This window comes from Fringilla coelebs, assembly GCF_963513975.1.
Source record: "Fringilla coelebs genome assembly, chromosome: 3".
Lineage (NCBI taxonomy): Eukaryota > Metazoa > Chordata > Aves > Passeriformes > Fringillidae > Fringilla > Fringilla coelebs.
This window is the reverse complement of record NC_140030.1, coordinates 62343958-62367993: the sequence shown is the minus strand read 5'-3', so window position 1 is coordinate 62367993 and position 24036 is coordinate 62343958. Positions and strand designations below refer to the sequence as shown.

The 24036-nt window shown below is 39.0% G+C and overlaps 1 protein-coding gene across 1 annotated transcript in view; it reads left to right on the top strand.

The window, feature by feature from the left end:
• Window positions 1–17357, top strand: part of PHACTR2 (phosphatase and actin regulator 2) — a 72504-nt gene extending 55147 nt beyond the window's left edge. Inside the window, exons 8-12 of the mRNA XM_084202535.1 lie at window positions 1726–1781; window positions 8015–8076; window positions 9070–9207; window positions 11489–11565; window positions 15161–17357. Of these exons, the coding sequence (XP_084058661.1) occupies window positions 1726–1781; window positions 8015–8076; window positions 9070–9207; window positions 11489–11565; window positions 15161–15176 (349 nt within the window). The 3' untranslated portion in view covers window positions 15177–17357. The remainder of the gene's footprint in view (window positions 1–1725; window positions 1782–8014; window positions 8077–9069; window positions 9208–11488; window positions 11566–15160) is intronic.
• The last annotated feature ends 6679 nt before the right edge of the window (window positions 17358–24036 follow it).

Sequence of the window (24036 nt, the reverse complement as noted above, 5' to 3'; positions counted from 1 at the left end):
GCACTAGTTCCTGACCCACAGAGCATGCCTGTGCATGTTTTCCCTTCTGACCCTTCTCCTCTTCCCCTGGCTCTCCAAGTCCTTCATTATCATATGCTGATTCCAGCATAAGAAGTTGAGCTGGTTGGTGTTTAGTGTTTCACTGTACCCAGTGCTGAGGCACGTGTTACTCCAGCTGTTAAACTGCTATGGGATGTATGTTACTTTCTCCTTCTGGACTTGAGAACATTGCATAAAAAAATTCACTTGCCTTTTACAAAGTTTTTTCCAAAAAAAATCTTCATTTTTATTTTGGCGTTTGTGGTCTCTGAGAATAGACTCCAACATGCCTGTATTTTGCTAGACCTGTCCCTGTTTCTGTTTGCCTCAGTAATGTTGTCCAGATTTGGAGGATGTCCTGTGTTTTTTGAAGATTCCCAGATACTGGGTAGTTCAGTTGGTACTGCTCCAGTACAGAGTACAGAGCCCTGCATCAACACCCAGAAGATGAGCTCTGTGAACTGGGTGTCTGGCCAAGGCAGCTATTTCATTACTGAACTGTAAGAGTGATCTACTGTGCAGAGCCCAAGGGTCATTTTAGTTCTGCCAACAAAGAGGGGTGGTTGTTATCATTGCTTTCCTGAACAGCTCCAGCTCTGGGGATCACATCCTGCTTGTCAGTCCTCCCTTGGGGGCTGCAGCTGCAGAAGCTGCTTTGGGTTTCTGCTGGAGAGCTGAAAGGCAATGCACACAGCTCTGCTTTGGTGGCAGGAGACAAGATCTGTGTACATCAGGGCTGTGCTCATACCCAAAATCACATCCAAGTTTGATGCCAGTTTCTTAAAAATTCCTGGCTGGTGGTCAGCACTTGGCAGCATTGAGGTCAGTGGAAAATCTGTTCCCACAGCTCAGTCAGGGTTGAGTCAGGTCCCCACCTGGGACTTCCTACAGCTGGGACTGGTCACCTGTGGTAAACCTGCCAGTCCTCTGGGACAAATCTGTAAGTCCAAGAGTGATTTGACTTGGATGAGTGTCACGAGGCTAAAGACAGCCAGTAGTGAACTGTGTGAGTGTTGATGAACAGACACCTATCTTGAACACACCTGCAAAATATGTTTTACTGCTGAAATTCTTCTTGCTCCTTTCCTCAAGTGAACAAGTGGACTTGTTTAGTAAACACAGAGACAACATCAACCATGTACAAATCAGAAAATTATTATCTCAGTTTGGGGTTTTTGTAATGGCAGTTGTTATATTTAGGTAACTAAATAAAATTAGGTTTCAGGTAAAGCTCACAATTGTATTGTACATAGAAATTAATGAGGAATGAACAGCTTATGGATTTTGTTGGTTTTGGTTTTTTTAAAAACTTTAGTAAGACTTCAAAATATCAAAAGTATCAAAATTCATTCAAAATACCTGAGAATAATCTAGCAATTGCACAGCTGATTATAATGATGGTGCTTGGGAACAAAGAAAGTACATGGATTTATTCATAAAATTATGCCTGTGAGGACTTTATATTTTCTGCTACAAATTCTATTATATTATTCAAGTACCAGTTATTCATGTGTTCAAATGGCAACACTACATCTTTGAAAACAAATGGCCACTCTGGTTACATGAGCAGTTATTGTAACTGCCTGGAAATTACATCCAGAAATTACATTTTTTAAGCTGTATTACAAATCCTAAATGTGTCATTTAGATCTGGTTTTAAATCAGTCACTTGCTTTGTTCCCACAGGAGACTTAGCCAGAGGCCCACAACTGAAGAGCTGGAGCAGAGAAATATCCTGAAGCGTAAGTATTGCATTCAGGTTTCATACAGTGTTTGCTTAGAAGGGGAGCATGTGTTGGATTCATATGGAAGCCCATCATTGTTGCTCCAGTATTAGAACCATAACAAGAGAGAAATGCTGTTCTAGAAAATAATGTGTCAACACTTGATTTATACACTAACCTGTAATTGTAGCTTTGAAAATCCCATTTATTGAATATGCCAAATTTTACTTGTCACAATCTCACTTCTTGAAGCTGGTCCCAAAGAGCAGGAATGACTTGGATACCCTTTATAAATAGTTCTAAGCCGGTTAACCTTCCACCTGATTTTTATGAGGAGGAGGAGGAGGAGAAGAAAGGAATATCAGTTGGAGGTGCAGGTGGGATGGAAGGGCAGAGGTTGGAAGGAGGAGTAGAAAGAAGAAAGGCAAAGTGTTCAGCAGAAAGTCAATGGGTATCTACCAACTATTTCAGCATGCTGGCCTTCATATTCACTTCTGACATAAATGTCTTCTGGACTGAAACATGCATGAGATTCTCACTGAATATCTTCCCATCGATTAAATCCTTCCTCATATCCCTGCTGAAAAAAAAGTCTGTAATTCAAATAGTCAAGGGTGGAGGAAGTATATTAGATGTTTACCCTTTCTGCCTATTCTGCCATTTATGTTGCTTCTGTTTTTTGGCTGGCAAACTCTCCAGAACAAGCATTGTTTTGTCTTCCTTTATGAATCTTTCCATAAGAAAGATGTTACCTAAACACACAGTGCAACAGGTGCCATGCCCAGCTCCACCTAGTCCTGTGTTCATCTTGCAGAGGTGGCTAGTACTTGATGGTTAAGTAGAAGAAATAAATGAAGAAAAGACACTTCATAGCAATAAATCAAAAATCACACAAATAGCAAACAAAAAAACTCTTAAGGCATGAGAATTTCTCACACCTGATCAAAGACTTGGTATGATGCTGTTATGTTATTTAAGCAATTGTTCAGTAAAGTTGGAGCTCATCTGTGCAATCCTGGTGTCAGCCCTGATGTGTAGCATGGTAATGGGAAGGGAAGAAAAGAAAATGGGATGTTCACCTGACAGCATCCATGGACTGATGACTCTGTCACTTGCTCAGGCTAGCAAATCAGGGAGAGGGCAATTATTGGTTTTCAGGCAAACCATCCTGATAATAAAATGCTAATAAAATCTTACTGCTGTTGTTTGAGCTCTCAAATGCCAAATAGTGCCATATCTCACTGCAAAGGGAAGCTGCAGTTCATGCTTGCACAGGAGGGGGACCAGGGGACTCCTGTCCAGCACATAATGTGAATAGACTTTCTAAAACTGTAATTTCCAAACCTATAAATTTCATAGATAAATAAAAATAAAATGGGAAATAATAACTTTTTTTTAATATATTACAAACTGCTCATCCTGGACTGTGTGAGAGGGGTAAATCCAAAGCATCTTTGGTGGACTAGAATACGGCCACTGAGCCGGGAGCACCAGCTGGGCTTCCTTATTGCCCTTTCTGCCTTATCTCGAGGTGACCAACCCAGCAGGAAATCTGTGATGTATTTAGCATCCCCTTTTGCCAGTGTTTATTCCATTCACTGCTCTTGCAATAAGTAGCTCAAGACTGGAAAGCAGTTAATAGATTTCCTCTCCTGTTTCAGCTTGTTTACTTTAAGCTTTTGGCAGCGCACCAGGCTTTGCACTCAGTGCCTCCTGCCATCCTCCCCTGCTGCTGCTGGGGGGTGTCTTAAAGAGGCCAGGGAGAGTGAAAAATAAAGGCTGGCAAGCAGGATTGTAAATCACAAAAAATCACAGAGACCCTTGTGAGCACGTGGAGGAACTGCTTTTTGCTCATCACTGAGATATAAAATATTTCAAGTTGAAAGTGATCTATTAAAACCAAAGCAAACCAAAACCAGGACAGGGTTTGTGATGAGGGTCTGACTCAGAGTCCTTTCAGGGTACAAGTTCTCTCTAAGCCATAAGGTGCTTATATTTTACATCAAAATTATTGCCGTTCCTTCCTGTGGATCATTTGAAAATGTTTACACATCTTAAATGCCTTTGTTGGTGTAGTGAGCTTTTGTGAGTAAGTTGGGATTTCTTTCATAAAGTTTCCTTCCTCATATTTTTTAAGGAGTGGATGGGGAGAAAGAGTTATATTATTGTGTGCATGTAAACTGCAGCTAAGGGGATGTATTGTTTTGAGTAATATTTATCAGACTTTGAGGTTACAGTAAGTGGTAAAGGTCCAAATGTTTACTTCAGGATAAAGTTCAGCCCAAATCTTCTAAGAGGTTCAGAAAAAAAATCCCTATTTTTTTTCTTTTTTTGTATTTCCAGTTAGTGAGCAAGTTTGTTTTGCAAGAAGCTTTGTTTTGATAATATTTCCAGATAAACCAGTTACTGAAAATCCTGTTTCCAAGTACCATCGCAAGACATTGCAGGCGGATTTGTTTAAAAACTCTTTGGATAAAACTATCCAGACTTCTGAGACTTCCCACACTAAAACAAAGTTACGACAACTTAAGAGTCCACTTGAAAGAATACATAAAGCCCTCTGTTTTTTATAAAGGCAGGCTTCTTGTACACTGGCTTTGAACCAGCAGTATTTATAGTATTGCATTATGGCAAAAGAAACTTTTTAGTCTTCCAAGAATTTCAGATTAAGATAACTGTAATTTTTTCCCTGTATTTGTAAGGGACAGTGAAATTCTTGTACAGTGCACCTGCATGCCTGCCAGCAATGGCTTTGTAGAAAATGGGGTTTAGCTCTTGATGCTGGTTAAGGAATATTAATGGTTATCTTTGCTTGTAAAACCAGGAAAGAGAAACAGCTTTGTGCATTTCAGAGCATTGCAAGAAGCAAGTGCTTTGTTTGTCTTTTCTTTCTCTTTCCTTAGCAAGCCCACAGAGAACTCTAAACATAGCTAATCCCATAGGGACACAATGGAAAGTTTGGTTTTATGCTCCAGGAGTACATTTTGGTCAAGAATGGAGCAGTCCTCAGGCAGGACTCTTTTCTTCTCCCCTTCTGCTACAAAAAAAAAATGTCCCACAGAATAGAAGGCGGCCAGATGTAATGTGGCAACAGTTGCAGGAGCAATAATGTATAGATGACAGGGAAGCTGCTGGTTTGGCTTTGACTGGGAGATAATTTAACTTGACGGCCACAATAACTGATGCTAAACAAAATTGTTTCAATTAGGAGTCAAATCCCAGTTTGACCTCTTAGGAATTGCAGGGAGGGAAGGAGAGAAGCCATAGTTTTGCTGGGATCTAATCAGAGACTCCTGCAAGCAAAGGGCGCTCGCTGGGCTGGTTCTTTGCCAGTAGGGCAGCAGCAGGACATCTGAGGAGGGGACTTGCAGCTGAGAACGCTGTGTTTATATTTTCTCTCTCCACATCACACAGATTAGATCTGCTTTTAAGGTGGAAAGCAGTGATAAGTATGTTCCTGTGCATTAATGTGTTCCTGTTTGGCCAAGTGAGTCACTTCATACCTGCAGCTAAATCTTGGCCCTCTGGCTGGAATTTTCCACAACACCTACAGGAACCAGGAGCACCAGACCCATTATTTTTAGCACCACACATCTTCTTAACTCCCTACAGCAACTTTCAAAACTTTTACCTTAAAAGACCAAAAACACACTGTAGTTTTTACTGTTTGTAGGTATTTGTATCCAGGCAGCGTTTCTGTAGCACCAGGCTCAAAGCAAGACTCTGCCCAGCAGGCTGGAGGTGGGAGATCGGTGCTTTGGATACAAGTCAGTGCCAGAGACAGGGGCCCATGTGCCAAACAGCAGATTCAGTGTATTACTAGCAGCCACAAGATTTCAGTCCGTTTCCTTTAGCTCTTAAGTTTTATTCCTAGAAGTAAGCCATTTGGATGTATAAAATCCCGTCCCTGACCTCTGATGCAGAAGACTGTCTGTTCCCCATGGGTTTGATCCTCTCCTGCTTTTCCCAGGATTTAAGGAAGCTCATGGTGCCTCCTGTTGGAATTATCCTCCAGAAGATGGCCTGCTCCAAGGGGTACCTAGACCCTCTGCCCAGTGACTAAGATGCTTGCCCTTTTGAGGGGTTTTCCCTTGTCTCCCATCCTGCTGTGCAATCATCTGCTCTCCACAGGGATCTGGCTTCACAGCTTGGGATGGGCAGCTAACCTTCAACCTTCCTAAATATCTAGAGAAAGATTTTAAAAATATTTTATCCTCCCCCAAAATACAGAGAAACACTATTTCAGGTGTCATGCTGTTGGTAGTTCTTCCTCAAGGTATACATTAAGCAGCATGAGCCCCTGTTTCTTACATGAAGCATCTTATTGCTGCTTCTTAGGAAACACTGGGGTTTAGACAGCAAAGAAAGGCACAGCATATTTTACAGACTAAAGTAAGGAAAGGGCAGTACAGTGATGTGTACATTCAACTGTCTTTATGTCTGCTACTGGACATTGTCCAAGGTAGGACTTAAGCAATTCCATTCATGAGGGGACAAAATTTTTTATGTCACATGATTCCCAAGTGAATGGAACCCCAAAGTAATAGTTTATGTTTAATTACCTCAGCTACTGTGTCTATTGATTGCAAAGGCAGTATGTTTAAACAAAAGCCTATAGATGATTTATCTGTCCCAAAACAACTAGAGACCTTTTGACTTTTTTAGGTGAGGTTATTATGAGATTGGTTATCCTTTTATGCTATGAGTCCTTAAATATACCAAATTTATTTATTGATAGATAATTTAAAAATTAAACTGTAGATTAATCTATAACTCTCCAGTTACAGGTATTCTTCAGTTTGAGTCCATTTACAGTTCCTCTATGGAAACAGGCTATCCATTTCTTTTCCATTTAACAGAAAAGCAATTAATAAACCATAAATTACATCCATATTTCAGTATCTCAGTAACATCACCATCAACCTGAAATCCAACCTAATCGTGACAGCAAGACTGTGCAATTGCACCTTGCTTTTGGAAACCTGTTCTTAGTGTTGGAGTCTTCTCACAGAGCAGATCTTGGGCAAGCATTGCCTTTTTCCTACTTTTTCCCTTCTTACTTTTTTATTTTTATAATTTGTCCTCTCCTCCTTTCCCTGATATTCTTCTTATAGGAAAGCAATTGAGTAAGCAAAGGATATCTGCAAGTACCATGAGGTGTCCTGTTGTAGCATTTTCTCCAGTGTGAAAATCATTACACAGAAATTGTCCTCAGGCCAGGTCACCTCTACTAAGACAGCAGGCTGGCCATAGGAAAGAGGGAAAATACAACTATGCCAGGTTTTAAAACTCCCTTTTCTTCTATACAAGTTGGCTATACCCAGAACAAATGAATTTCTTTAAATTTATACTTGAACTGTAATGCAGAGGCTGTAATCCCCAACCATGAATAAAACAGGATCAGAATTTTATGTATTTATCTAGGTGGGATATTTCAGCCACAAAACTTTGCATTTAACCATCAGAGTTGGACTGAAAGGGCAAATAATGTTCTTCAAACCATACATCAATTTAAAAATATGCTGAGCCCACATGAACATGTCTTTCTAAGTGTGCTTTTCACTGGCAGTCAAGAAATCAAGTTTGGTAAGAACAGAAATTTGTTAAAAGGAACTTGTTCCATTCATATGCCCAAATATATTCTAAAAATGGACATCATTTTCTGCTGTACTGGTCCAGCCAGTGGCCCTTAACCAAGAGGGCTTGAGTGTTGGATCATATGCCCCCATTATAAAACCAGAAAAAAAATTATATAATAAAACCAATTTACTGACAAATGACAGTGGAACAAATGTCATTGACTCATGTCTGTAGCAGTAGAAGAAACTTGGGTAATTCAAATACTCAGAGTAAAATTTTCACTTGGCATTTATAAATTAGACTCTTATTCTAAAATCAATGTTGGAAGCAAAAGCAACAGTGTTTGTAATGTTAAAATAAGTAATTGAAACATCAGGCAACTCTTTCAGAGTACTTGCTTGCTGGTACACAGAAAGGAAATGACAGGCACCTTCTCTTTGCTGTGCTCACGACCCACAGTTGAGATGTCTACAGAATCAGGGGAAATGCGGATAGGGAAAAGAATGAGAGCATACAAAAGCCAAAAAGCAGACAACACAGGCGGCATCATCCAGAAATATGAGGAAACATGAGCCAGGACTTGGAGTTCTGAAGCTTTCAACCAAGAGAAATACAGTATGTGCAGTTATAATACTTAAATATTCACTCCTTTTTATCTCTTCTGAAAACAGAGAAGAATGAAGAAGAGGAACAGGAAGCCAAAAGAGAAATAAAGCGTAGACTCAGTAGAAAGGTGATGATGTGCTTTTTTTGTATTGTGTATTTTTGTACATAGAATTATGTTTCATAAGAATCTAAAAATCAGTGTATAGATATTGCTGCAAATGTCCATCAGTCATTTTCCCAGATTAGAAATCTGCTTAAAAAGCAGTACAAGCCAAGTCCATGTTGGGGGAAACCCCATCCTGTCCAGTTCCCCACACCTGGAGAAGCACACTGAGTCTGGCCTTATTGCTGTTTCTAAGCAGGGGACATAAGTGACAGTTTTCCTCTGTAGCATGACCACTCCTGTCACTTATGATCAAGGGCTGCCACACCTGTAGATCCACTCTTCCCTAGAGCACTGGAGAGGGCAGCAAACCAATGTAACCCCTACGACATCCCTTCAGTGCTTTTCTAACCACAACAGTGGTCTTAGCTTCTGCAGGTGGGATCATGCTCATTGTCCCTGGAAATGGAGCAGTTACAGGTCTGTTCTGGGAGAGGATGGGAGGAGTTTTCATAAGTACCCCTGGTCTGCCCGTCTCTGCAAAAATACAGTTTCCTTAATATGATCATCCTTAGTTAATTAAAGTGAATATTGTTTGAGGTGGCTGAAACAATTTGGCATTATAATGACCCCTAGATGGTCAAAAACAGGGGGTTTTTGTTAGGCAGATACTTCCAAATGTCACATATTTTTGATATTACAGTTTTAACACAGTGTAACCAATAATGCAGATGGCCTAGTGGGGTAGTGCCAATTGCAAAGTCACAATTAACATTCCAGGGATAACTGTCATGATTCTCTGACCTGCCCGACAAAGACTATTTTTATAATTGAAGAAATCAGGTTAGGCTGCCTCCCCATTCCTGCGCAGCGCTCCCAGGATGGTGCCTTTTTTTAGACACCTGAAAGTGACCCTATTTAGAAATACCATTAAAGTTCTCTTGAGATTACATCATACCCTCCTCTTTGATTTTATTTCATCTTATTAAGCATACTATTTCTGCCTCCTGCTTACAGCTCAGTCTGAGGCCTACAGTGGCTGAACTTCAAGCGAGAAGAATCCTTCGATTTAACGAGTACGTGGAGGTCACGGAATCTCCGGATTACGACCGTCGTGCTGACAAGCCTTGGGCCAGGCTAACTCCTGCAGACAAGGCAAGGCACAAATGTAGATTATAAGAAAATGCTTTCATCTGTCACTTTTGGGGAGCTTTCCTCTGGTTTACATTCTCTTGATTGCCAGCATCACAAATGACATCTGCTGGTGACAGCAAGATTGTCATGGTGCTACTGTGCATCTACTGCCTGCAGCTAAGAAAACCCACTCAGATGCCTATTATGAGCATATTTTACACCTCCATTGTGACAGTTTGGGCCAGAATTTCTAATTTTTGTTTTCTATTTGTTAAAACCTTGCTAAGACAGATAAAAGTTCACCAAAGGTGGCCCAGATCTGAGGGAATTCATGCAGGGGTTTGCAGGCAGAAGTCTGTGTCACTGCTACCAGGAGTTCGTTTTGTCACTCATTTGAGAGAAAAAAAGGCAGAAGCTGCTCCATCCTCCTCAAAGTTCTTGGCCATAACCACCAGTGCAAGAACTGACCATGTGCAGGCAGCACACCCTCTTGGGAAGTTTGCCCCTAACATCCTACAGTTAATATAGCCCTGCTGCCTGAATACAAAGGATGAGACAAATGATCCTGTGATTCTCATTTTTAAAAAATATTAGTCAAAGATTACCATAAGGTACTCTTCCATTTCCCTCCTATACTACTTAATGAAAGGAGAGCTGTAAGATTCAGGTAGCCCAAAGTTCTGGCTCTTAAAGCACTGGGTCTGAACCAAGATGTGTGGACTTTATGAAACTTCTGTGAGATGTGCTTGACATGAAAAGTGGTGTGTGCATGAACCCACTCTATTTGAGCTAAGGGTAGTGAAGCACTGATTTTATTTCAGTTTGCATTTCAATATTAATATTTAAAAATTTACATCTCATCTGACAGTTGAATCAGGTCAAGGTGAAATAGTTAAAAATGTAGTCAGAAGTGTTTGTAGATGTTTATGGGAGATGCTGAGCGCTGTCTAGTCCTCTCATAGTCTGTGGGAGGTTTGAGGACCCAGCACCTCCACTTTGACAGAGGTTCAACCAGGGTAAACTGCACTAGAAAAAAAAATGGAGTTTCCTACCTACTTCAGTAGCAGTTTTTCAGCTGATCCTGTCAGCTCCAAGTTTGTTGGCCTTAGCAGAAAAGCAGACTTGGGGTTGCCTGGAGACTCCCTTGTCCTTTATTTTCCCAGAGAAATCATTCTTCTAATTCCAGTAGGAGCAGAAAATTGTGCTGCAGCTGTATTACAGAGCTGGAGCTCTGCTGTCTGGTGCTCAGAAATCACTGTCTCTTCAGTACTCTACAGCAGCCTCATGTAAGCATGCTGTTGTGGCTGAACATGACCATCCCTGCTTAAAGCAAAGTTTATCATTTATTAGATGGCAGCCTGCTGATGCTATAATTTTATCATGCTGCTTGTCTGTTCTGCACTGAAAGGCATGCACACTAGATGACATTTCTTTAGGGATTAATGCAATTATACTGTCTTTATTTAAAGTGGTGAAAGAAAAGAATGAGTAAAAATAAACTGTCACTTCCTTTGAAAGTAAAGGTAGGAAGGTGTGTGGCATAGAAACAAAACCCCTTGTAGTATATATTAGAATACTTCAGAAACTGTATTTATTACTTGATGAAGTAAATTGTACTCACTTGATGAAGTAAATTGCTTATCAGTCTCAACATAAGCAACAAGGCATTTACAAACTGTACTGAATTTCTGCTGTTCTTTAGTATCTGCCAACTAAAAATCCAAGCCTGAAATGTCCAAATAATTAATGTCATTTTACATAAAATGAATCAAACCAAGTGACTAATCCCACTTAAAAAAAAAATGCTGTTCATCTTGCATTCCTGAAGTCCTGTCTCCAGAGGAGAGATACAAGGACCCTGCTGTGCACACAGTGCCTGTGCTGGCAGAGTGACTCACCAGCTCCTCAGGGCTGTGCCTGGAGATAGAATCCCCTCCTGTCTGCCTACTCAGCAAGTGATTGTCAGGGTAATCCAACCCCTTGCCCATTTTTGTCAGTAGAAGTGCTCCGTTTCAGTGTGGGCTTTGTTCACCCATTGCAGTTGATTTGGTGTTTCTTGGTTTACTTTTGGTGCTTGATGCTTTTCGTTTCTTTGTAGTGGATGAGTACTTTGAACAGCTCTAATTGAAAAGTCATTTATGTTGATGATTGGAAATGTGTGAGAGCTGTGGATTACAGTGAGGGAAAACTGAAATGGGAACTTTAAGACACCTGCAATGGTAGGGCCACATTTCTTTCAGACTCTTTGTTTTCCTGAAAATTCATATTTGTTACTGTTGCATATATCATTATTGTTTATTAGGCAGCAATACGGAAAGAACTGAATGAATTCAAAAGCACAGAAATGGAAGTACACGAGGAAAGTCGGCAATTTACCAGGTGGGTGAATCCCTCTTCTTGTGTAAGTGTGAGAAATGAGTGTGACAGCAACCCTCTGCTTTTCTGCAAGTTCTCTGCACTTGTGTCATGATTTGTGTGGATTCCTGTCATAAGTCCCCTTGAATCCCACCGCTGATTCTGTTGGAATTCCCAGTATTGCTGATGCCATCTCTAGCTGATACAGCAGTGCAGGTGACTGCAATGGACTGGTCACTATGTAGAAAAAGATTGTTAGGGGAATCTAAAAAATAATCTTATGCAAGAACCCGTCAGTTCTTACAGATGAAGTTAGTAATCTTCAAGCACACAAAATAAAAGGGGTTTCCTTCTCTAGCAGCACTCCCTTGCTCATTAAAGTATACATTTGTGTAGATGCATTTCATACGTGAAAATTAGATGATGCTTTGAACTTCAGAAAAGCTCACTACTGTCTTGGCGAGCTTTCTGAGGGTCACTTAGGCTCCTGGCAGCAGTTTCTGGGGAACAAGATAGATTCCCTTGTTGCCACTTCTAATGTGTTACGTGGATTTGCTTTGTTCTCTGCTTTGAATAACACCAAGATGTTGTCTGAAGCATTGTTATTTTAAGGAGCTCTGAAGTGTCCAGAGTATTTTAGCAAGCTTTCAAATTTGGCAGAATTATTCTTAGGGGGAGGGACACAGTTTCTGAAATCTCCATGGCATGTGTTCATTTTTCTTGGAAGTTACAAAGGCTGAAAATTGCCACCAGCAATCAAAACTTGATATTAGGTTGGCCAGCATTGTGTACATAGTATTAATGTCTTTACTTCCACAGAAAATTCAGTCAAACAAACCCAGTTGTCTAAGACTGGGTCCCTTCTGTTTCCTGGTACTGTTTTAGCCAAACTCAGGATCTGAGCTAGTGAGTGTGAATCACCTAATTAAAGAATGCGTCACAAGGAAAATTCATGATGGGTGTTTCATGTATCTGCTACTTCACTGTTTGATTTCACAACTTCAGTGATTTCTTTCTTACCAAAACATGGAGTTGTAAAAAATAATAACTTATCACTTCTCTGTAGATACAACATAAACAAATTCATTTTTAAAAATTCAAACCAGTTTCACAGACAGCAAACCTAAGCCAGAAGATGGACCAGGATGCAGAGTTTTAATGTAGTGTTGCATTCTGAACACTAGAAAATGTATTTTTCAAACATGGAGATGTATCTTTTAATTTGGCTTCTGATGTAATTTTCTCTTTAGGTAGCACACAGTATATCTTTTGCAGAATGTATAAAAATACTACTTTTAAAAAAAGAGCATCCCAAGGGAGAGAATAAAAATAGCGGGTATAGAAACCAACCTCCTGCTTACATTGTTGTGTTTCTTGAGTTGCTTTGCAATATTGAGGCTTAAGTACAGACAGGCATGATTCATACAAAAAGAATTGGATATTTTTTCATGAGCTTTGAGAACAGTAGAGGCTGATTACAACTGGATTCTTGAAAGCTGAACCAGGAACCTTGTGGAGTGACAAACCAGTAAAAAAGTGAATTATTTTCTTCAAGGAGGGCCTTTGAAAATGGAGTGAAAAATAAGAACAGCCAAATTGTGATAAATACAGGCAATGATTCTATAGGGTGCTGAAAAAATTTCAACCTGAGAGAAATCAGTTTTTTTCTGTTGCTTATCCATGCTCTTTTGTTTCACTGTCATGTTGTGGAGTTACTACACAGAAGTCAGAAGAGTAACACTAGAAAAAGCTAATTAAGAGCAGAATAACATGCAGATGTTCAAAGTCGATTGCAATTTTGAAAATAAAAAGGGATCCCATTTTCCCTTAGATATCTCATCAAAAATTATGTAATTTCTGCTACGTAGTATTAGATTGATACAACAAAAGTGATTTAAGAAAACCATAGACAGAAGTCTCTAGCCAGAGAATTAATTACTCATTCATTAATTATTTTCAAGACCACTGAGATTATGCAAACCAAAAGGCACTTGCATTGGCACCCGATTAGCAAAGGCTATCCTGTGATAGACTGAGACAACAAGGAAGCTGCTTACTAAACAAAAATAGTCATAGTTGATGGTTTCCTATACTATTGCAAATTAATTATAAATTATTTAATATTATAATCAGCACTTATAGTTGAAATGTTTAAAATTTATATCAAACTTTGAAAAGAAAGAACAATGGGTTTCATTGTTCATCATTTACTGTAATGCCTGTCAATTGACTGGTTTTCTAGTCCTAGTAATTTAGACTGATTCTTTCTGTTATTTCATAACAAAATCCAAGAAAATTAGTTTCCAAAAATAGAGAAATCAATACAAGTTTGGGAGGAGCATATTAGCAGGTGTTCATGAAGTGTTTCTAATGAAAATGCTATATATAGTCCAGTATATTGTTTTTCCACAAAATACAAAACCCTTGTTTTTAGCAATCCTCTGTACTCTTATTTAATAGATCAACTGCATAGTTGTAAATGTCAGGCTTTGTGCACACCTCCTTCATTTGAGAAATGCATCCCTGTATTGTATTGAATCAACCTACAGGAATAATGTGTGGAACTATTAAGAGAAAATGTGTCAACAAAAATTTGGGTAAATCTGTTGTGTAGATGCATCATTATCTATGCCTTTTTCAAGCTGCTGCATCTTTTACTGCTTCATGGACAGATAAAGTTTTAAAGCCATTTAAACAGAGATATATGTCTATACACTGAGAACCTGATACTGGTGCCCTCCTTACCCTTTTGCTTGGATTCATTACATTTAACATGATTTAGAATTTCAATTGCTGTAGGTTCCTAGCTTATTTTAGAAAGGATTGGTGACACCTTTTGGAGCAACCCACTTCTCTAGCCATCATACAGGCAATCTGGAGTGATGCACATGCCCTACCTAAAAGCCTAAAAAAGTGAGGTATATTTGGGTCTTCATGTACCTCAGTTCACTGCTGTTAATATGAAGAAAGCATTTGAAATGCTAGAAGATTTGCTGCTTACTTAAAAGAAAATAGAAAATTTTTGTTAGCTTCAATTTACACAAGGATTAAAACCCCAGAATTTTAATTTTTATGGTTTAGCAAAGCTTTTCCGATAATACTTACTGGCAGCATCTGCAAATAACAAATGCAATTGTAGCTAAATCTGTATTGGCAAATAGACTGGAGACTCTTCCCTGGCCCTGAGGCCAGCAAGCTTAGCACAGCTTGAATCCACGCAGTTAACTTGTTCTTCTCACCTCAAAACAGGGTGATGTCCCCCCCTGCCCAGCCTGCCTGCTGTCCTGTGCTAACTCCAACCATGCCCAGGCAGTACCTGAAAGCACTGGCTGACCCAAGCAAAACTCTGCCAGGGACCACACTGGCAGGTTAATGGCACGGACAGACAGCGACACACCAGCGCTTGAGCCACACCAAATCTCTGCTTGGTTTTCTAAGTCGAGAGAGATGGACAGCAGGAAATAACAGCTCTCACTCTAAACCAACACAGATCAGGAAAAGCAGGAATAACGGGCTGACAAAAGGAAACAGCTGTGAGAATGGGATGAGGATCAGTGTCATTGTCAGTTGAAATAACATAATTCTAAGATAATTCTAAGATTTTAATTTATCTTTTCAGGTTTCATCGTCCATAACTGTTTGACCACATCCCATATTTCAAGTAACAATTTTCTTTGGGGAAATTATTGCGTCCTGAAGACCTGAAATTGCACTGGAACTTGATTGAGTATGAGTGTGTGCTACAGCTTACCCTGAGGCTGATGAAGAAAGTGGCCCTTGTCTTTGTCAATGGACAAATGATTAGTCTAGGAGGAGAACCCACAGGAAGCGTTTGTCCATGTCCAGACAAACCACAGTTCTGTGGCCAGCCCACACGGACAAGCCAGTGGACTTCTTTGTGAGAGCTCCACGAGTCAGGAAGTGCTGAAGACAATCGCTGGAGAGCCTGCTGCCAGGATCTCATCGGGCTTCATGGGGCTGGGACTGAGGGTAACAAAGAGGGAGGGGGGTGACAAAAGAACTGAGAGCTGGGGGGAAAGAGACTTTGTCTGTCAGTCCACAGAGCTAAGTGGAATGGATGGGACTACTCAACAATGCATTTGGCCAGTGGGAAGAATTATTTTTTAAAAGAGAGAGTGTAAGCAACTGTGCATGTCAGTTTTTTCAGTGGCTGCAGCCTGTCTGAAAAAGATAGCAAGCCATAAGTTCTTGTGTCATCAGTACTTTAGGAAGAACTATCATTTTCTTTGGTGCCAGTAAATACAGTTGCCAGAAATTAGTCCTAGTATAACTCAACTGTCTTTTTTTAAATCCCAGTGCCCATGCTTCAGGAAAACACATGGAACATTCATACAGAACAAGTAATATATTTTTTTGTTTTTTAATGTTGACATACTCTGGATCCTCAGAGATACATAAACAGGATTTGAAGGACAAATAATGTGACACTATGAATGCAATGAAATGCTTTGTGTTTAGAAACACTCCTTGCTGTCACTTGCCATTCAAACCAGAGGGATCATTTTCTTTGTCATCCATGGCAGGCAGTAGTGACAACTTTGACATCATGCTAGTGTGAATCCAAAGTCAGAACTGAAATTAGGCACTGAAGTCTTTATTAATAGGCCTGAGCAGCAGTGACTACTAATGTAACTTTTTACATTTAAGGACTCTTACACTGCTTTGAGGAATAACTCCCAGATCAATCAGTGTGTCTTCAGCTAGCGGTCCTTTAAAAGTGAAAGAAAAATCCTTGGAGTGTCTCCAGCCTGTTTTTGTTGAGTGTGAAGAATGCTTCTTAGATTCCTAATTTTTTATACTATCTTGAAATTGTACATGTGAATATAATACTATTAAAATTAAGTGGTATGGAGTGTGAAAGGCAATACATGGTTTTTCTAAGTTGGCCCAAAGGCCTATTAAAAAGCCTGTGGCATTGTTTACACTAAGAAAATCTCTGTCCTATATTAGCACTTATTTATCCTTTGAATTAGTGTACACAACATTGAGGGGGGGGGGTCCTGGAATTCACATATGCATACATTTAATGCAGTATTACAATATATTTGCTATTTATCCTTTCTAATGTGTGTACATATTACAATTTATTTTTGTCTTTTATGTGTCCTGTTCAGTTTTTAATTATGAAGTGTAAGTATTTCTTTTTCTGGCAATAAAAGATCTGTGTAGATGTGATTTTTACCTCAGAACCTGGGATAGATTCTTGTGGAATGTGTTTAGTTTATAAAATTGAAGGTTGTTGTTAGAGATGTCATCCTGAAGGCAGGAAGACAATTTGGTGGCTAAAATTAGATATCCCTCTTTAGAGCTATTTACAACAAGACCAGGTTTGCATAAATGAGGTGGATTCTTTTAATGAAGAACACTTCTAGTAACAGAAGAGTGCTTTCCAACAGCCGTCACTCCCTGTCACTATTATTTTTAAGGACATTGGGATAGCTTTTTTAAAAAAGGTAAAATTTAAATAACTGTTAGGCTCCACTACACTTTGGTAAAAATCTAATGATGAACAAGCCACAAAATATCAATAATCAAATAAAAAAAGCCATCTACAAGATTGTTGCAAAGAAAAGGAAGCAGCACCTTCCTTTTTTAATGGAATCAATAAGAGCCATTAGGATTCCATTTGCAGAAAATAAGCTTCTGGAAAGTCCATCATTTTATAGACATAGAAACACCACTTTGACATCAAGGAAGCAGTGAAAATGTATCATACAGGATTAGCAGGGCATTAGGTTTGTCAGCAATTCTGGTAGAATGCTAATTTTTATTTTTAGAATTTGAAGAGTAAACTCAAAAGTTACACTAGAATAGTTCTGCTAAAACTTTTTTTTGCTGATGTTGCCAAATTTAGGAATGTGTGTCCAAAATCATATAAAGGTCTACTATGTTGACTTTGAAGTATAAAACACAGTATTTCACTTCAAAGGAACTGAGAGGAGCAATTAAATAGATTTCAGTGTTACATTTATCACATTGAAACATTTGAAAGCAGCCAAGATACTGAAGGCAGAAAGACAGCTGTTACACAGGCAGAATAACTCGGACAAAGGTAAGGCCAGACTACATATATTTTATATAAGACAGTAGCTCCACCACCATGCCAAGGTACACACAGCTTACACAAGCAAACTAAGACTTGTTAAACTCTTAGGATGAAGTGAAAAAATTGACTTTGCAAGAAGACATTCCTCTATACTAGGCCTGGACCATGGATGGAAAGTCACGTGCCAACCTTATTGTTTTAAGAGTAAAGACACAAAGATGAGGGTACAACTTCTGGCTCAGACTTCTTCAAGCTGAAGTTATGTCATAAGAAATAAGGATGTGTAGGTGAGGTATCACTTAGGCTTTTCCTATCTTCCTATTCCCTCCAAGCCATTTCTAGTTGCAGGACTCTAGCCTTGGTAGAGATGCTGAGTTAATTTTTAATTTCTTACTATTTTGATAATAATCAGATGCATAGTGTGGCCCACAGTTCAGTGAACTAATTAAACACATTTATGTAACTGGACAAAAAGAGTTACCTTTATGGGAACTTATGTAAAATCTTATGTAGTATACTACATAACATTATTATAAGATATAGCAGAATTAGAACTTCAAACCATCCATAGTGTATTGTATCCACACAGAGACACAGAATTGTATATACTATTTTTGTATTCTAAATACAAAATTTAGAACTTAGAATTTAGAATTTTGAAATTAAATTTTAAAATTTAAAAATTGAATTTAGAAATTTAGAATTTTGTGGCAGAATTTTTTGGCAGAAAAACAACGGCTGTAAAGTGTTGTCCATGCAATAAAAAATAACAAGAATTTGGTATGTCACCATGTGCAGTGAAACAAGTTTGCTTCAAGAAGCCTGAAGTCAATTTCTGCTGCCTCTCCAAGTTGTTTGTATTGATAAGTTCAAATGTTTTCCAATTGCATCAACAACCCATTGGAAATATTACATCATATACCTGCTTTGGTGCTGCATGCCTTCTAGAAGGGAAAAATCAGGCTAAGTCCTGAGAAATTAGTGAGTTAATAATCCTAGAGTTAAAAATAAAAATATGTTAAACAGGCAAAGAAAAAAATAGCACTTTTCATGCAAAGTGTAGTACAGTCCACTTGGCTAAGAAGGATCAGTATGATAATTTTTATAGTGGAGAAATCATTTAAATGTCATGCACAAGATATGACAAACCTCACACACATGATATCTATGTTCCCACAGAGTCAGGTATGCCTACATCCACAGAATGAGAAAATGAGCAGCTTGAAGTGGCTTCTGAAATTATCTCACATATAATATTTATCAGTATAATCACACATCACAGTATGTTGCTGTGGGTGCAAAAGAACGGATGCTTAATCAAATCCTTATTTCTTCTTCACATAAAAAATTGAAATGGTTCTAGAGTGTCTCGTCTCTCCCCTCCTTCAGGTAATACATATTAGTCTTTATAACTCAGATACAGCCTATCTGGATTTTTTTTTTAATTGTGCTATATATGTTGACTCAACAAGTACCAAAAAAAAATAAATTAAATGCTAGTGATTATTTAAGCTAATACCATTTCAACTGGTGATTTGAAACATCTTAGGACCAGAAGCAACATCTCTTCAAAGTCACTGAAAGTATTTATGGCCATTTGTAGTTCTACAGACTGCATTTAGTTGTTGGGTTTATCATTTACCTACAGTTGTGCATGTCCCTTGCTGTGGTAGACTTGACTGGCCTCTGATGTGGTGTGGGGTAGGAAAGCCCCACCATCCGCTTTGGCCAACCTGAGCACCTCTTAGAGAAGGACCACAACCTCAGTGCTGACATTGAAAAACCTGATAACCCTATCAGATAAGCACCCATTTTTTTAACTTGAAAGCCAAATGAAAGCTGTGAAACAAAGGGATGAAGTATCCCCGCTATTACAGAAATTAGACCCCTCCTTCCAGGTGAAGTGAGTGCTTGGTTTCCTGCAGAGATGCTTCAAATTCAGATCTGTAAGTAATAATACTACAGCTACATGAGAGAATTTATTTAAAATTAACAGTTGCTTAACCTGACTATAAACTCAATCTAAACCCCGATTTTTTATCATCATAAAGTGCAAAAAGATCCAGCCAGCAACAGACTAAAACTATCTAATCCAGTCTGGCAGCCTGGGAATCAAGCAAAACTCCCTGACCATCTGCAGCTGGCAGGGCTTGGAGTCAGGGTAGGGAGAGCCACACTGTCACCTGGGTACCTGACAGCACAGGCCTGTGTGAGCACTGCTGACATCCTAAGCAGAGACCAGAATATTGGCCCATGTCTTAATGGCTGGTAATGCTTTAATGGCAAAGCAAACCAAGCTAAAAGCCTACATTTACATGAGACTGTCACATGCACATGAACGATGTGTTTAACACTTTCATGTCCTCTGCTTTTAATGATCTTCAGGAGTTAAGACCTGTGCCATTGTTGTAAACTGAACACAAAATATACTCAGGGTGAAAAAGCAAGTATGGATAGACTTGCCTCCTGCCTTTAGGATCTTCCACATTTAGTTCCATTATTGTTGCTAGCTGTAGTCTTATTATGCCAAGATCAGTGCAATATTCACTGATGGGGCATAGATCATGATGAAAAGAAAAAATATATTCTGAAAGATTTTATAAAGATGACACAAAAATATTTTGAAGTTCAAATTAAATAAAAAAAGCAGTCCCCAGAATAGCTGAAAACTTCTATTTAACAGAAATCTGAAAAAAAAAACCCCACCAAAACTTACAAAACTGTATCTATACAGAGAAAGGGAGAAATGAAGTGAAATTAACATATATTTGTTGTAATGTTCAAATAGGTTTCTATTTATAAACTCTAATAATTAATAAGGTCTTGTTATTTGTGTTTCCATTTAGTTTCAAGATTTTAATGGAAATAAAACTCATATGAACTAGATACAGCATTTCACCAATATTTTATAGAAGCTACATATTGCATTGGATAGAAACAAAGAAAGCAATGGTATTACCTGTATCTTCTTGTTCAAGCAAAAATTCTTTATATTAAAAAAAAATCTTGCAATACTATGTCAAATTTAACAATATTTAAACATTGTTATGATATAGTAAAACGTTAAAATGTTGCTAAACATATCTTCCATTCACTACTTTGTGTGGTGGTATATTGATTTGTAAACTTGTACAAATTTTGGAATTAAAGAAATACTGTGTTTTGGGTTATTATTATTTTAGCTGGTGTGATTTGAAACAAAAATATCAATGGCTTGTTTGAACGGGCACTCGACTGTATCAGTAGCAGGGGAAGGGTGTGGAGATGGCACATGCTTAATTGCCTGCAACTGTCTAGATAGCTCTTAAGTTCTGGAGGGAAGAGGGGGTTTCCTTAAAAAAAAAAACCAAACAACAGAATTCTATTTACAACCAAACTGCAAATCTGGGAGAGGCACAAGAAGATTGCAGAGCACAGACACTGTTGTGCACACAGGAGCTGATAAAGCTGGTAAGTTTGTGTCCCTTCCCAGCGTTCTGCGGCACAACAGCTCAAGCAGTAAATCATGGCAAGGTTTGTGTGTGCTGCTTTGGACCCAGCTGCACCTTAAACACCGGGAGATCACAAATCAAACCTGTGTTTCCCTGGCAGAGCTGCAGTACACCAGGACAAGGGCAGCAGTAGGAATCATTGCACTGCTGCCTCTTCCAAGCAAGCCCGCACATGGGGACATGACCCCAGTAAGGAGGGCTCGATCCCACATCCACACCAGTGTGGGTAGCTGAGTTCCAGTACAGTCTTCCGAGGGTCCAGCACAGCCACAAGATTCTTACTTGCTGAATAGACTCTAAGGCAGCCACCATCACCTGAAATGGAATTGTCATGTGAATTCATTGCAATTAAAATTTTGCATATAGGTGTCACCCATTCAGACACTGGGCCAATTCTTAGACTTAATTTTTTCTATTAATCTGATGAAAAATAGTGAAAAATTATTCTTTAAGTAACTTCCTTTGATTTCATTAAATATTCCCATTTTCAAGTCAAGTAAGGCAAACAAAACTCAAACTTTGATTCTCCACTGCCTGTCATGCTAAATAGTTACTGGTAACTAAAAAAAAGTATCTGAAACATTATCAGCTTAGAATTGCTCTCCCTCTAAAACGTACTTTCCACATGTTTCATTACTTTCGAAAGATGGAAGGCTGTGGAGAATCAATACCAACAACTTTTCAGCTTACACAGGGCAGATTTTATGTTAAAATTATAAAATTAATGCTACTTGGCTCAGTGTGATTGAATATGGTAACTCTAAATCTCTAGATTTGATATTGCATTTTACACAGGTGTGTGATACCTGTGAATGCAAGTAACTGTTACAAATTAATTATAGCTACTTCTTGAGGTTTTATCTGTAATGTAGTGTGTGTGTATGTATATATATATATATATATACACACACACAAATATAGTCCAGTATCATCACCTGAAAAACATAAAGAATGTATTGGGAGGTATATACAGTATATATGTTACGCTTGTTTTATGGTGTTTGTATTAAACAAGGAAACTGAAAGTGTGTTGCCTAGTTGTACAGTACCGTAGGATTATCTGCCGTGCACAGTTCCAAGCACCTTAGACAACTGTGTAGCTCTTTGAATTATAGATATATAATGTGTATATATATATATATATAGAAAAATAGAAAATTTTAAAAATCACCTCTAGAAAATTGTTCAGAAAATCTTCACTGAAAATATTTTCTTCTTGAATCTCTAGCATGTACATGGGCACACATAGTAGAGTTAAATTCAGAGAGCCTCCAGAGGCCAAATTAAACTCCCTCCTCATGGAAATTAAATGAAAAAAAGGTTTCTGAAACCTTCCTTTGAATTTTAGCAGTCCTTCAAACACATCTGGTAAATTCCCTGTGTGTGGTGTATTCATGGAGAGGTGTGTTCAAAGAGGTTTGTTTAAAAAACAAAGTTAGGGTTGTAGCTCAGTTGAGACCTAATCTATGCTCCCAGTTTCCCCTTTTTTTATCAGCAAGAAGTGTTTCTTAGTAGTTTCACTGACAGCAGATTTACAGTGGAAATACACCCTCTGCACAGGACCAAAACTGATCTGCACAGCTGAGGGTTTAGCCTAGTCAGCACTGCATCTGCCAATCTTTTAACTTTCAAAGTGACTGACAATAACTTTTGGTTTTAATTACTTCAAAATAATTTCTTCTTTGCAAGAACTAAGAGAAAAAATGAGCATAAACTTCCTCACACAGAAGGCAAGTTGATGATTATGCTAAGGATGTGCTTCCAGCATATTATCTTTTAAGTGGCTGCCTTGACAGTGAGACTGTTTCACCTGAGTGCTTACCCCCTCAGTCTCTGTAGATGCTCTTTGCTGAGTTCTGTTTGTAGTCTCTGCAAAGAATCTGAGAGTGAGAGAGTGCAGTGGGATGGATGGCCTTGTAAGGCTTGGATGAAATGGGAAGCTTAAGCAGAGTCTCTGAGACACTCTCTCATACACAGTTAACTTACACGTAGTACTAAGTATTGAATTTTTATATAAATCAGGAGATTACTCACCCTCAGGTATCAACAAAGGAGGCAATGTGGTGCCTATTGTTGCTAATCCACGATTCAAACTCATCCCCAGATGTATTACTGTAGTATACAGATATGTTACTGTTAGTATACATTAGCAATCTTCTGTGATATGGGAAGGAGCCTGTTTTAACCTCTGTGTGAGCATATAATACATACCCTTCCCCCTAGATACCTAGAATCTAACCAGGAAATTCAGGGGAAGGATGTAAATTAAAGACAGAAAACACTGAGACTTAACAGGTAAACTTATCTTACACTTAGGAAACAGCTGACTAATAACAGAGCTGAGAGCAAAAGTTAATTTTTCCCACATCCAAACTAATACAATGCCCCGAGACCAGATCTGGGGTGTGTGGAATGACAGTACTGCCACCACCAGATATGGAGGTGCCAGGTTTAGGGGATTGTGAAGTGTAATCCTGTCACCAAGTCTATGTACATGCACTTCTGCGGATGCCAGAGGCGCATGTCAGGAACTTGGAAGCAGCAAGGAGTAATCTAATCTACATCATTACCCCACAAATAAATGCTAAGTACTGTGTTTTCAACAGCTGAGTGACTCTGTTCTTAATTACCCTGTGAAAATCCAGCTCTGCTATTCCAGCTGTCGCTGGGTTGGCAGTACAAACATACTGCAGGGAGGGAGTTGTTGCTCTTGGGCGCAGTCATGAAAAATCGATTCGCAGGCTGCGGTCCAGCAGGGGTCATTGCTGATCTATCTCCTTGTGCCGCGGGATGTGCACCACACCCGCACAAGGCCGGCAACAACGAGACACCCACCGGGCACTTTTTGCAAGAAGAGGAAAGTCCAGCCTTTGCACAGATACATGCAGAGATAATCTGAATCCTCGGAGTACAGGAGTTATTTCAGCTAAAAGACTG